The 11100-nt window shown below is 42.8% G+C and overlaps 1 protein-coding gene across 3 annotated transcripts; it reads right to left on the bottom strand.

Annotated features, from left to right (window-relative positions):
* Positions 1-11038, bottom strand: LOC118105216 (transcription initiation factor TFIID subunit 4). 3 transcript variants are annotated; one of them, XM_035152723.1, is made up of 16 exons: positions 10937-11038; positions 9891-10718; positions 9500-9633; positions 9081-9194; positions 7903-7992; positions 7588-7710; positions 7383-7472; positions 7030-7242; positions 6247-6388; positions 6112-6166; positions 5486-5655; positions 5260-5390; positions 4924-5049; positions 4125-4181; positions 3902-4024; positions 1-1361 (listed from the first exon to the last, which is right to left on the bottom strand). In XM_035152723.1, exons 2-16 carry the CDS (start codon positions 10576-10578, stop codon positions 1197-1199), a joined length of 2421 nt encoding a protein of 806 aa, XP_035008614.1. In that variant the 5' UTR covers positions 10579-10718; positions 10937-11038; the 3' UTR covers positions 1-1196. The 3 variants fall into 3 exon arrangements, with proteins under 3 accessions (XP_035008614.1, XP_035008613.1, XP_035008615.1); XM_035152722.1 differs by having other exon boundaries at positions 9891-11027; XM_035152724.1 differs by having other exon boundaries at positions 6112-6163; positions 9891-11027.
* Between the last annotated feature and the right edge of the window lie 62 nt (positions 11039-11100).

Genomic DNA, 11100 nt, shown 5'->3' with positions numbered 1-11100 from the left:
TTACTGTAAAATCAATTTTTATTCAAACTTTCAATAGAGAAAATGTATTTTTCTTTGTGCTGTATTGGTATATTCTTGATTCTATACAAAACCATGTGTAAAACTTTAGGTGTAACATTTACAAATATACAGGAAGAAACTCCAGTTTCTTTAGTCGTAGGTACTAAAAACCCAAGGGGCTGTCAGGTAGCACACAAAAATAGAAGCAGGTCAGGAAACTATTGAGGATACTGTCAGTCACTATTAAAAGAGTAAAAAGCTGTGTTGAGGGGCATCTACAAAAATAGAAATGTCAGGTAGATGTATGTTTGGTATCGCAGAGCAGGTGAGATGCTTTCTGAAAACTGCTGAAGTGTTAGATATGAATATACGTCAGAACTAATTTTAAAAGAACAATAAACAGATTTGTGTTTTTTCTTCATACACACTGAAATCTACACACACACCACTAAATGTGTTTTGAATCACAGCTACATGAAACAACTGAGGTGTCACATGAAGTTAAATAAATAACTAATCATTAATTTAAGTGTTGAGATACGTGAATAAATATGCAGGAAAAAAAAGTCAAGTAAAGACCTGGAGGTGACAGAGAGAGAGAGCGAGCTACTGCCTCAGGAGACACAGCAGGGTTAATAGTTTCCGGGTGGCTATATGGCTTATTTATAGTTAGGAAGGCAACTCAGTAGGTTATACAGTTTGAAGCCGAAACTAATTCAGTCGACAGAAAAAAACTGAATCATCATTGATAAAATTAGTCGGTTGTAAAATAAAACAAATGATTTCCGTTGCTTTGCAGTCTACTGCACAAACAAATAATCAGAAAATAAACTGTACTGTGCTGCAGTGCATATTCATACAAGTCATTTGTTCGTACAAAAACCCTTTATTTTAATCCTTTTTTGAAAAATAAGTTGTATGGGCTGAATAAAGGGGCATAAGTCCACGACTGCTCTGTAAGAAAATAGGCGTTATCTGAGGAGAGAGGAAGAAAGTCCGTCACTTGGAGCTACTGCTGTATGTCAGGTTATCAGGTTCGACTGAGAAACCCTAAAATGTGCCAAGTAGCTGCTCCTCTCCTCTTCATACACTAGAGTCTGTATCACTCTCTCTGTGGTGGGAGCGGCCGGTCTCTCCACACACTTCATTCCCCCTCCTCTCACCTCTCCTCCTCATCCTCCTCTCTGACATCAAGCCTATTTCAGAAAGCCCTTGTAGAGGAAATGAGAGTGACTGGTAGATTTCTCGTTCTCCAAACAGAAGAGCAGGTCCCTGAGATTGACGCGTGTGATCCGCTGCCGCGTGGGTCTGGAGCTGGACGCACCCGCCCCACCAGGCAAAGAGGGGCCTGCTCCTGATCCCTGCAGGATGAGACAGAGAGACACGGTGGAACATAACCATTGGAAAGAGCTTGTGCCTGAATGCATCTTTACTCACATATATTTTATACTTTCACATCTAAATTAATTATGTTTAGTATATTTAGAACTTTTTAAGGCCCACAATTCAGATTATTAGATTTTTGACTTTTCTTGTCTTTTTAAGACCCTGTGGAAACACTGGGAGAAGTGGAGTTGATTCGTGTGTTCACTGTGTAAAAGCACCATCTGGATCAGGCCTTTGTGTTTGAATGTTCTTTGGCATGGTTTTCTTCAGGATGATCCATAAACATACAGTCAGTGATTCCCAACTAGGGAGGTTAGCCTGACTTCTGCAGTTGCCTGGTGAGCGCAAGATTACGGAATAGCTGAACCAATATGAATATGAAAAAATACATTTTATGATTTGATTTAAAACTAGAAAGGCCATCTGAGAGCTCATACCTCCACCAAAGATAATGCCCTATCTCGTGATGTTCAAGACAGAGAAAGACAAATCCTGGATCTGCCCCCTGATCTGAATCTGGACCCAAAGAGTTTTTTCCCCTGACCCAAGTTTTGCTGTAATCATCCTGTAGTTTTTGTATGATGATGCTAACTAACAGACAAAGAGTGATGAAAACAACCTCTTTGGCAGAAGTGAAAATAAATCCATATTTGGATTAAGCTGAAACATCTGAACACAATATGTTGCAATAGAGAGGGCATTAAAAGCAGTACACACCCCAGCAGTGGGGTCAAACTAAAAGTAGCAGATAAATGTTTGAATCAGATGGATTTAAAAAAGATGCTGAAAGAAAAGGATTAATAGTTGAAATAGATGAAGGAAGTGGATGAATGGTCAGAATAACTAAAAGATGAGCTGTTCTGAGTATTTCCCGAAACTGTTAATATTTAGGAAGGCCTGCAGCCGTCGCCTGTGTGGCTCAAAACTACACAACTCAACGTCTTGTGTTTTGTCCACTGTGTGTTTGTTTGATTTCCCCATCTTTCACACCACTTGCTCACTGCTGCAGCAATTTGCTTTGTTCTGAACAGGATACAACGCAGCTATGGGTATTTTTTCTTCTATTTTTCAAGGAAAAATATAAATAAGTCTACAAGAAGAGAAACAGAACAAAAGCAGCAGTATTGTCACTGGGGGCGAAGCAGGTGTACAAATAAACACTATCTTTAAATTATAAGAACCTTTGTGAGATAAGGTAAATAAAAGTACAGATATAACACATTGTTTTCTGAGCAATTGTTTTTATAGACCCATTCTGTCAGAGAACACAGGATCATTTGTACCAGCAAATGGCTGAAAATGTTTTTTGCCGAACAGACTGCTCTTGTAGTAGCTGATTCAGTGGGGACTGAAAGGAACACTAACACAAAATGGAGCAGAATCCAAACATGTGTGAAAAACAAAGAAGGAAAGCTTCACTGTGGCTCAGGAACCATGAATCGAGATGTGTAGTGGAGAAGAGAAAAATCAATGAACTGCAGTAACAGGGATGTGTAGACTGTAGAAGCAGCAGCAGCAGCAGCAGCAGCAGCAGCAGCAGCAGCATGGTGAGTAAAGGTCTGTCACATTATGAAGACCCCAGTGTTGTACTGATTAAATGTGACTGGTTGACGTGTTTAAATTTGATCTGTGATTACTAGAGTCAGCAGAGTCCAGCGCTCTGCTCCAACTGATAAGAAACTTCATTAATATTTGTTTTACTCAGAACAGAGAAGAATGACTGCAGGGTTTTGTCACGGTAGTGTGGACTGTCAGTAAGAGACGTTCACACTGTTAACACTTACATGAGCAAATTCTATAACCAATAATTTTACTCATAATCATTTATTTTCAAATGTAGCCTGGTGATACTATTACTGTCATGGTTACCACCTCCACCAAGGAGGTTATGTCTTCACAGATGGCTGCTGTATCAGTGTGAGAATGGTTTGTGTTAGAAATGAATGAAATGTATGAATGTGTGTGGGAATGGGTGAATGCAACTTATTCTGTAAGGATAAATAAGACTGGGCTATATCAAATACAGTCCATTTACCATTTACCCCTGTTTGCTTGTTTGGTGTCGGCAGGATTACGCAAAATCTAACGAACAGATTTTCATGGTGGAAGGATGGGACACGGGCCAATAAAGTATGAAGGTTTGGCACTGGTTTGGTCATTTTTTGACATTTTTACCAAATTGCCAGGGAGTAATTTACTGGGCTGCACACTTACAGGACATATAGAATGTATTGTACCAGATTTTTGATTCTATCATGAACATATTCCCTAAAAATCTATGAAAATGCCACAAAATGCCCTATCTCACAATGTTGAAGAAAATGATTTTTTAAAATCCTGGGTATGCCCCCTGATCCAGATCCACACCGAACAATTTAATGGATTGTTTCCCACACCCCATGCTTCTACCAGGTTTTGTGGTAACCTGTCCAGTAGTTTATTCTTACACACAAACAAACAAGCAGTGAAAACAACCTCCTTAGGGGAGGTAACAATGTCCTGTCACTAATGTTACCTCAGCTGCAGCAGAGGCGGATTGAGAGTCCAGGATTCTCTTCTTCTTTCTGGGGCCGATGGCTGCCAGTGCCGTCAGGTTGGCCTCCTTCTGTCTCATCTGAGCCAGCTCCTGCTGCTGCATCTGGACGACGCACACATACCAACATGGAATTTAAGCATATGGTGCTTAACACACAGACGCAGAGATGAGCTGAATGTCGCACCCCCTCCTCTCATCTTACCTCTTTTGCTTTCTGTTTCAGGCGCAGCTGCTCTGGGTCCTCTTGCCTAGCTCGAGACTGCAGGGGCCAAATGCAAGACGCACGTTAGGAACCAATGCTGGTAGAAATCCCCTGAATATTTCCACAACTAAAATATTTACGTTTAAAGCTGAGTTTTTATGATTTACCCTTTCTCAATAAAAACCTATTCACAGCTTTAACTTGTTTTGTAAGTCCCAAATAATTAATTAAAGCCATCTTATTCGATATAATCACAGAGTTACCAGAATAAAACTTTAGCACTTTGAGTTACATCCTAACAGGCATCCTGAGGGCGAGTGACAATTAATCGCTAGTGAACATTTGTCAAACTTTAGAGAATATAGATGAAAAGATGCAGGACACCAACACACGACACACAAATCAGCATTCATTACACACTTCTTATTATTAATAAAATGACCTTGATTTCATCTATATTTTAATAAATAGAAGATATCAGAGTAAGAGAATATAATAAGAAGAAAACTGGAGCCCGTTCACTGCTGAAAGTCTATTTAAAAGTAGTAGATCATCAATGACATTCCACCTCAATGAAATACATCAATGCAACCAAAATGCATGTTTTAAAGGTTTTTTTAAAGGTATTTTTTTTTTCAATCTCCCAAAAATAATTTTCTGTGCTTTTATTACAAAACAATTATATGAAGATGTCAAAACTTCACAGTTCATCACTGTTTAATACAATGAGGTTATTGCATTATTTCAATATTGACCTGTGAATGAATTATGTTAAAGTTTGATGTTCATGACTCTGTACCTTAGCTGCCTTCAGGAGGATCTCTCTCTCCTGCTCCTCTTTTCTTTGTTTCTCTAGATGGTCCAGCTGGTCAAAGAACTTCAGCTGAGCACGCACGTCACTGTTCTGCTCATGCTTGTCATCCTCCTGCAAACGTACGATAGAAGAATTGTCGCTTACATGCGGATGCAAAAAACACCATGATGGAGCCGTCAATTTCATGGTAAAGCAACATAGTAAATATTGTACAACCTTCAGTATCATGGCACCTGTATTATTTGTTTGTCTGCAATAATCTGGTTAATACTAAATCCAAACCAAAAGCTTGTATGACTTGTTTTAAAGCTGTAAACAAACCTTAAAGTTGACATTTTTCTGCTGGGCCACGTGGGAAACATTTTCTAACAGGTTCTGGAGTCGCTGCTGAGTAGCATGGGAGACAAAGTTCACCACCTCCGCACCCAGGTTAGTCACACCATACCTACTCCCTGGAAAACAAACAGCACAATACCTGTGTTTTGGAAATGGATGATTGGATGGGCACTGTATAGAAAGTAATGTTGTTCAAGTTTAAGTGTCTCACCTATCTCCAGCATCCTCTTTTGCAACAAGGAGCAGGAGAGGAAAGGCTCATCCTTACAGGAATGTGTCACCGCTCCCACGAGTGCAGAATTGGATGCTAAGATATTGGCGCTTTCCTCTGATAGGTTCACTCCAGCCATGGAGGCCACATCGTTGATGTCGTCATAATCCCTTTTAAATATAAAAGCAGTGAGACAAACCATGTCACTAGACCGACGATCTCAACTGATTGAGGCAGAAGTCCACCCAGTTAAAAAGGGAGTTTCCACTCACCACTGTCATCAAGAGTTTGCTCTTTGTGGGAACTGTTGGATTTCTCTCTAATATTGTCAGGTCTCAACATTACCATGTCAAGTGCCTTGAAATAATGTATGTTGTGATTTGGTGCTATACAAATGAAATTGTATAGAATTTAATTTAATTAAAGAATCCACGATGAAAGTGGGAATTCACTTGAGCATACTGTGTTCACCAATATTTCTTTATTAAATTTTCAGCCCTTATATGAAAACATGTTATTTTTTAAGCTGAGGAATGTTGATGAGAATTTAAAAAAAAACATTTTAATTTTGCTGTGAATATTTGAAAAGTTATGAAAAGTAGATTTACAGTTATTGTTGCTCTTACTTGAAAGTGCCGCCAGCCTCTCTTAGCTTGTTCTTGTGAGCTGCAGTGAAGGCTGCTACAGCAGAGAAACACACAATAAATGCTCATGCTCATCCAAAGAAAGACAAACACACGACAGAAAGAAGTGAACCTCACTTGGTTGCAGCTCTCTGAGCTGGACCTGTTGCTGTCCTAGCATGATGCGGCCAGGGGCCTGATTCCTGAGCATCACCATGGGGGTCGTTGGTAAGGTTACCTGAGGTCTCACTGTCGCCCTCTGCTGCTGAAGCTGCAGAACCTGAAAAGGATTCTGACTGTCATTACCACGGTGATAAACGTATGTGACGTCTTGTTGTACAGTTTGAGGTTATGGGAGATTTCAGTTGTGTTACATTTGATATGCATATAATTCAAAGTTTTGAAGTGGAGTTGGTGGAGCTGACATCAGAGCCTGGTATTAACATCTGTCCTGAGTGATCAGAGCATAAGTGGTCAGAGGTAAGTACAGGACTGAAAGCACCCAAATACGTCTTGAATAGTAATTTGTTTCTTAAATTGGTAAAAACTTTCGTTACAGCCGCTGCACGAGTCATTCAGCCTCTCCAGACTCCTCTCTATCTCTACCTCTCTCGCACTAACTTGCGTGGACACACACAGACACACAAACACTGAGACACATGAAAACACAGTGACGTGGGACACATCTGTAAACTCGGACTGGGTAAAAACAACATAATTTGGTCTTCGCGGACAGAAATGACGTATGTGATTATATGCATATGAGCGTGGAAGTGAGATCTGATCACAAGTGGTCACAGGAGACACATTTTAATGTCAGGTGTGTTGAATACAGAGTTGACCACACGTGATCTGTTCCTTCTGGATGGATTTTAATACCAGGTCTGAACAAGGCCAGATATACACAACAGTATAGTTTACCAGGGAAGCGGTCTGTCCTTGCTTGCTGATGCCTGGCTGCAGCTGCGGCCTGCTGATTGGGGCAGTAAGACGAGGGGCAGGGCTGCTTAGGACCACCGTGGTGGGGGTCAATGAGGTGGAGGAGACTGGACCTGAGACCAGCTGGGGGAGCTGACTCTGCTGGATGAATGCATCTGAGTCTGGAGTGAGCTGCCTCAAGGCTGGGAGGCTTCTCTGCACGAGACAAGCAGGCATACAGACATTAAAGAAATGCACTTATAGATGTTTCCTCCGGCTCAAGAAAAAAATACGTCTGCTAATATGTGCTGGAGGGTACATCCGAGACAATGAGTGCAGAGCACGAGTTTTCTCACCTTGAGGAAAGGCACAAGGTAAGGTTGGGGTGAGGAATTGAGCTCTTTGTACAAACTGCTGGTGAACTCCTCAGGTTCCAGTTTTCCCTCCTAAGTACGAAACAAACAGGTACAGATGTTTTGTCTCTTGGTTAAAGCTTTTCCAGGAAGGGCTTTTTCTGATTCTTTCATTAGTGAATTTACATTGTATATAAAGGGCACTCACCAACAGGTCTTTAGTCAGCTCTCTCACGGTGGCTGCAGTCTGTGTTGATTGCTTGCCATTGGAAGCCAGTTTTATCAATGTAGACAGGAAGCTCTTACATTTATTTACATTCTCCATTGTCTCCTGCCAGACACACAACACATTCTGTTAATGAACAAAGTCATGTTTCACTTGTGAATAACTGCGTTATATGCCGCGACATGCTCAATCTTCATTTTGATCATTAATACATGGTGAAACAACTTTGGCAGTGAACTGTTACAGTACGAGCAGACACCCTGCTCCACTGGATCACTTGAACTCAGCACAACTCACTTTGCTCAGTGTTACTGAGGTAACTGTGGTCCCAGCTGTTTGGCTGAAAGTCCTGGGGGTCATTCCTGGTACTGCAGCCCCAACTGAGCTCTGAGGAAAGACATCACAATCACATGTTATTAACGGAGTTGAAAGGTTTGAAAACCTGACAGTTGCTTCTTTAATGGAGAGAGTGGGTTGTAGTTTTTCAAACTTTTACATTTTTAGTTCCCGACAGAAATCAGATGAGCTTCTCTTGCAATAAAGTTAAATTTGGTGTTAAAAATAATTTAATTGCCTTTATCACTTTTTTCCTGCCATGCTCCCTGGACACAAGACTGACAGAACAATGTTGTCAGTATGGAATTAGTCTGTTTTTAGTCTGTGTATTGTAATAAGAAAAACACTTTGATGTCATGATCTATTTTGTCCTATACGGGAGTGAGACATCTTGTTTTGAGTCCAGCAGATCCTAAGCCATTTAGCTTAGAGCGTTTATAGAATATTTCGCTATTAATAAAAACAATTACTTCAAGTCTAAGTCTCAGATCGGCTATAATAAATCCAGGAAACAAGGTTCAGGATTACCAATAAACCCGAGCAAATAAAAAAACATCTATTATACTGTATCACAATGTAAGATTGTGCTGACTAAGTAGTCTCTGTTACACAGTGTTCGGACACACACTGGAAACACTATCTATTTCATTTTATATGTATATAAAACCAATCAGGTTGATTTGTGTATCAGCATATGAAAAAAAACAACTGATTTGTAAAAGCCTTGTTATCAATACTTAACAAAGTCCTATCATGTAAAGAGGAGAGTTGAATGATAAGACAATGGTGAAGAATTTGGTGTCAAAGCGAAAAGCTATATTCTTTCAATCTGTTGGATACCAGCTATTTAGTGCGCACAAGACAACATCTTGTTCCCACGTGATAAATACCTTAGTATCTTAATATCATCCCCAGTGCTGACCTGATTTCAATGATCTACATTTTGTGTCACACTTTGTGTAAATCAGACAAACGTAACATTTGATGTCCTTACATTCTGTGGCAAATGGGCTTTGTGACACCGTGCTCAAGACTTGGGGAAAGTCCATCGTTTATTCAATAAATGGAGGCAAAACCATGTGCAATGAGCTAAATAAAGACAGGGAATGGTTTGACACCCACATACAGAAGGAAGTTACCTGAAGAATAGGAGGTCTGTGAAGAGTGGTGGTCGCAGCGAGTGTTGCTGGAGCGGGACAGCCCTGTCGGATGATGGTGCTGGGAGCCACTTGTCTGCTGATGTTTCCAGGAGCCTGAGAGGAAGTGAAGGTAAAACATGATGTGCAACAAATAACTTTCATCCACCCAGAAAGGGCATCTACTACATCTTAATGAATCCATGTTACATAATACAAGACATAATACAAGACTAATAACACAAAACAATTCAACCCCACTACTTTCCATATAACTACATGTGCGCTATACTAGATCTTATATGATACTCAACAGGTGGTTCCCTAAGATACAGACAGGAAGGCAGGCTGTTCATGGGAATAAAGTGAAACATAATATTTGACCATGTAAAGCTTTTGCTGAGCAGACCGTGTGATCTCACCTGACCAAGAGGCACGTTGGTTTGTGTTGCAGGTCGAGGTGTCATGCCTCCCTGCGGCTGGGCCTGCATCTGGGCCAGAGCCTGCTGAGGAATCATCAGCAGCTGTCCACTCTCATGGCGAATAATCACCATCCCTGCACCGAGGCAGACCACACATTAGACAACTTGAGCATATCTGTATGACAAGAGACAACTTAAATAGAAGCATATCATCAGCTAGAATTGCAGGCGAGAAGCAGTGTCAAAGCATCATTCATAAATGGACACACTTGGAAGAACAACACTTAACAAGAATGTTTTGTGTACAGTATATCTTGAGATAATGGATGAAAAGGGTGGATAAAAGTGAAATCAGTTTTCTAAATCAGTGGAAGTAAATGTCCCCACTCACCCGGGGGAATCTGGAAGTTTTGCACACTGGGCTGCGCTGTGGGGGGCTGCGGGAGCCTCGGGGACAACATCTGAGGGGTCAGCGCTCGGGTCCCACCTGGACCGAAAGCCACGGTCGCCGGAAACCGGGGGGAGCTGAAGGGGGCGGAGGTGACAGCGGGATGCGGGGCTGTCTGTATGATCGTTGTGGGAGGCTCTGCCTTGATAATGTGCGGCCGGGCGCTGAAAGAGCCCGGGGTGGAATGCTGGACATTGTTTACACCTGACTGTCCTGTTGCACCGGCCGCCACCACATTATTGTTCCCATTCAAAGTTGCACCCGACCCGGCGGTTTGCATAGGCGGCCTGACGAGCGTCACGGTGGCTCCTGCCGCCTGGTTCACAGGCTGAGTCGAGGACACAACACTCTGAGAGTGCATGAGAGGCGTCTGGATGACGGTGGTGGAGACGGGCGGCATGATGGCAGCGGACAGCCCTTTAGACACCAGCGCTCCGCTGCTGACAGCTGCCACAGACACGGCAGCAGCCCCGTGAGCGGCAGCGCTTCCTGAAGAGTTCATGGTTTGGCTCCCATTGCAGGTCTGCACTGAGCCTACTTTCCCCGGGTGAGGGGAAGTTGCACCACCGCCAGCAACAAGTGTTTTTTTGCCAGGATCGTTTCCTGCGGTGGAGTCCGTCGATGCGTCCATGGCTGAACCATGGGCACCTCGCTGTGACGAGACCCCCCCAGCTCCTCAACTTGTTCAGAAGCGGCACAAACACTGCGGGGTGTGATGGAGCAGGACACATGTACCGGTCTGCTCGGTCAGCTCCGCTGTTCGTGTGCACTCTTGTGGAGACAAAGAGGAAAACAACAGTTTCAGTTACCTGCCTTTACGGCCGTGTTGACCAAGTACCAGCTGGACATTAGCCGCTGCCCGCTTGTCCCGGAACTATAGCCGTGTAATAAGCGGCTGCTTCCCGCCTGCCCCAGTGGTCGTTGAGACTCAGGACGGAGAGTTGTGACTCTACAGACCGGACAGGAGGACAGACCAGCGCTTTATTCACCTGTGTGTGTGAGGGCAGCTCATCCAGCGAGCCCGGGAGAGCCGCCATCTTCACACTCCTGCGGGTTCATGAGAACTGAGGTTAGGTACTTACCAACTGACGTGCGCGTGCGCACAGCGGCTGGCCGTCTCGGTGCGGGGAGCTGTGCGGGCTGTGATTGGCTG

The sequence above is a fragment of the Hippoglossus stenolepis genome, chromosome 3, assembly GCF_022539355.2.
Source record: "Hippoglossus stenolepis isolate QCI-W04-F060 chromosome 3, HSTE1.2, whole genome shotgun sequence".
NCBI classification, from domain to species: Eukaryota; Metazoa; Chordata; class Actinopteri; order Pleuronectiformes; family Pleuronectidae; genus Hippoglossus; species Hippoglossus stenolepis.
Note: the sequence above shows the minus strand (reverse complement) of the source record. Positions and strands in the feature narration are given on the sequence as shown.

Bases quoted from the DNA above. Each gene is read 5' to 3' on its own strand.
- LOC118105216 (XM_035152723.1), bottom strand. From the start codon at position 10,578: ATGGACGCATCGACGGACTCCACCGCAGGAAACGATCCTGGCAAAAAA. The intron at 7,243-7,382 runs GTGAGAAAACTC...TGTCTCGTGCAG, and splicing joins ACCTTGTGCCTTTCCTCAAG to AGAAGCCTCCCAGCCTTGAG. The intron at 5,656-6,111 runs GTAAGAGCAACA...TATATTTAAAAG, and splicing joins GAGGCTGGCGGCACTTTCAA to GGATTATGACGACATCAACG.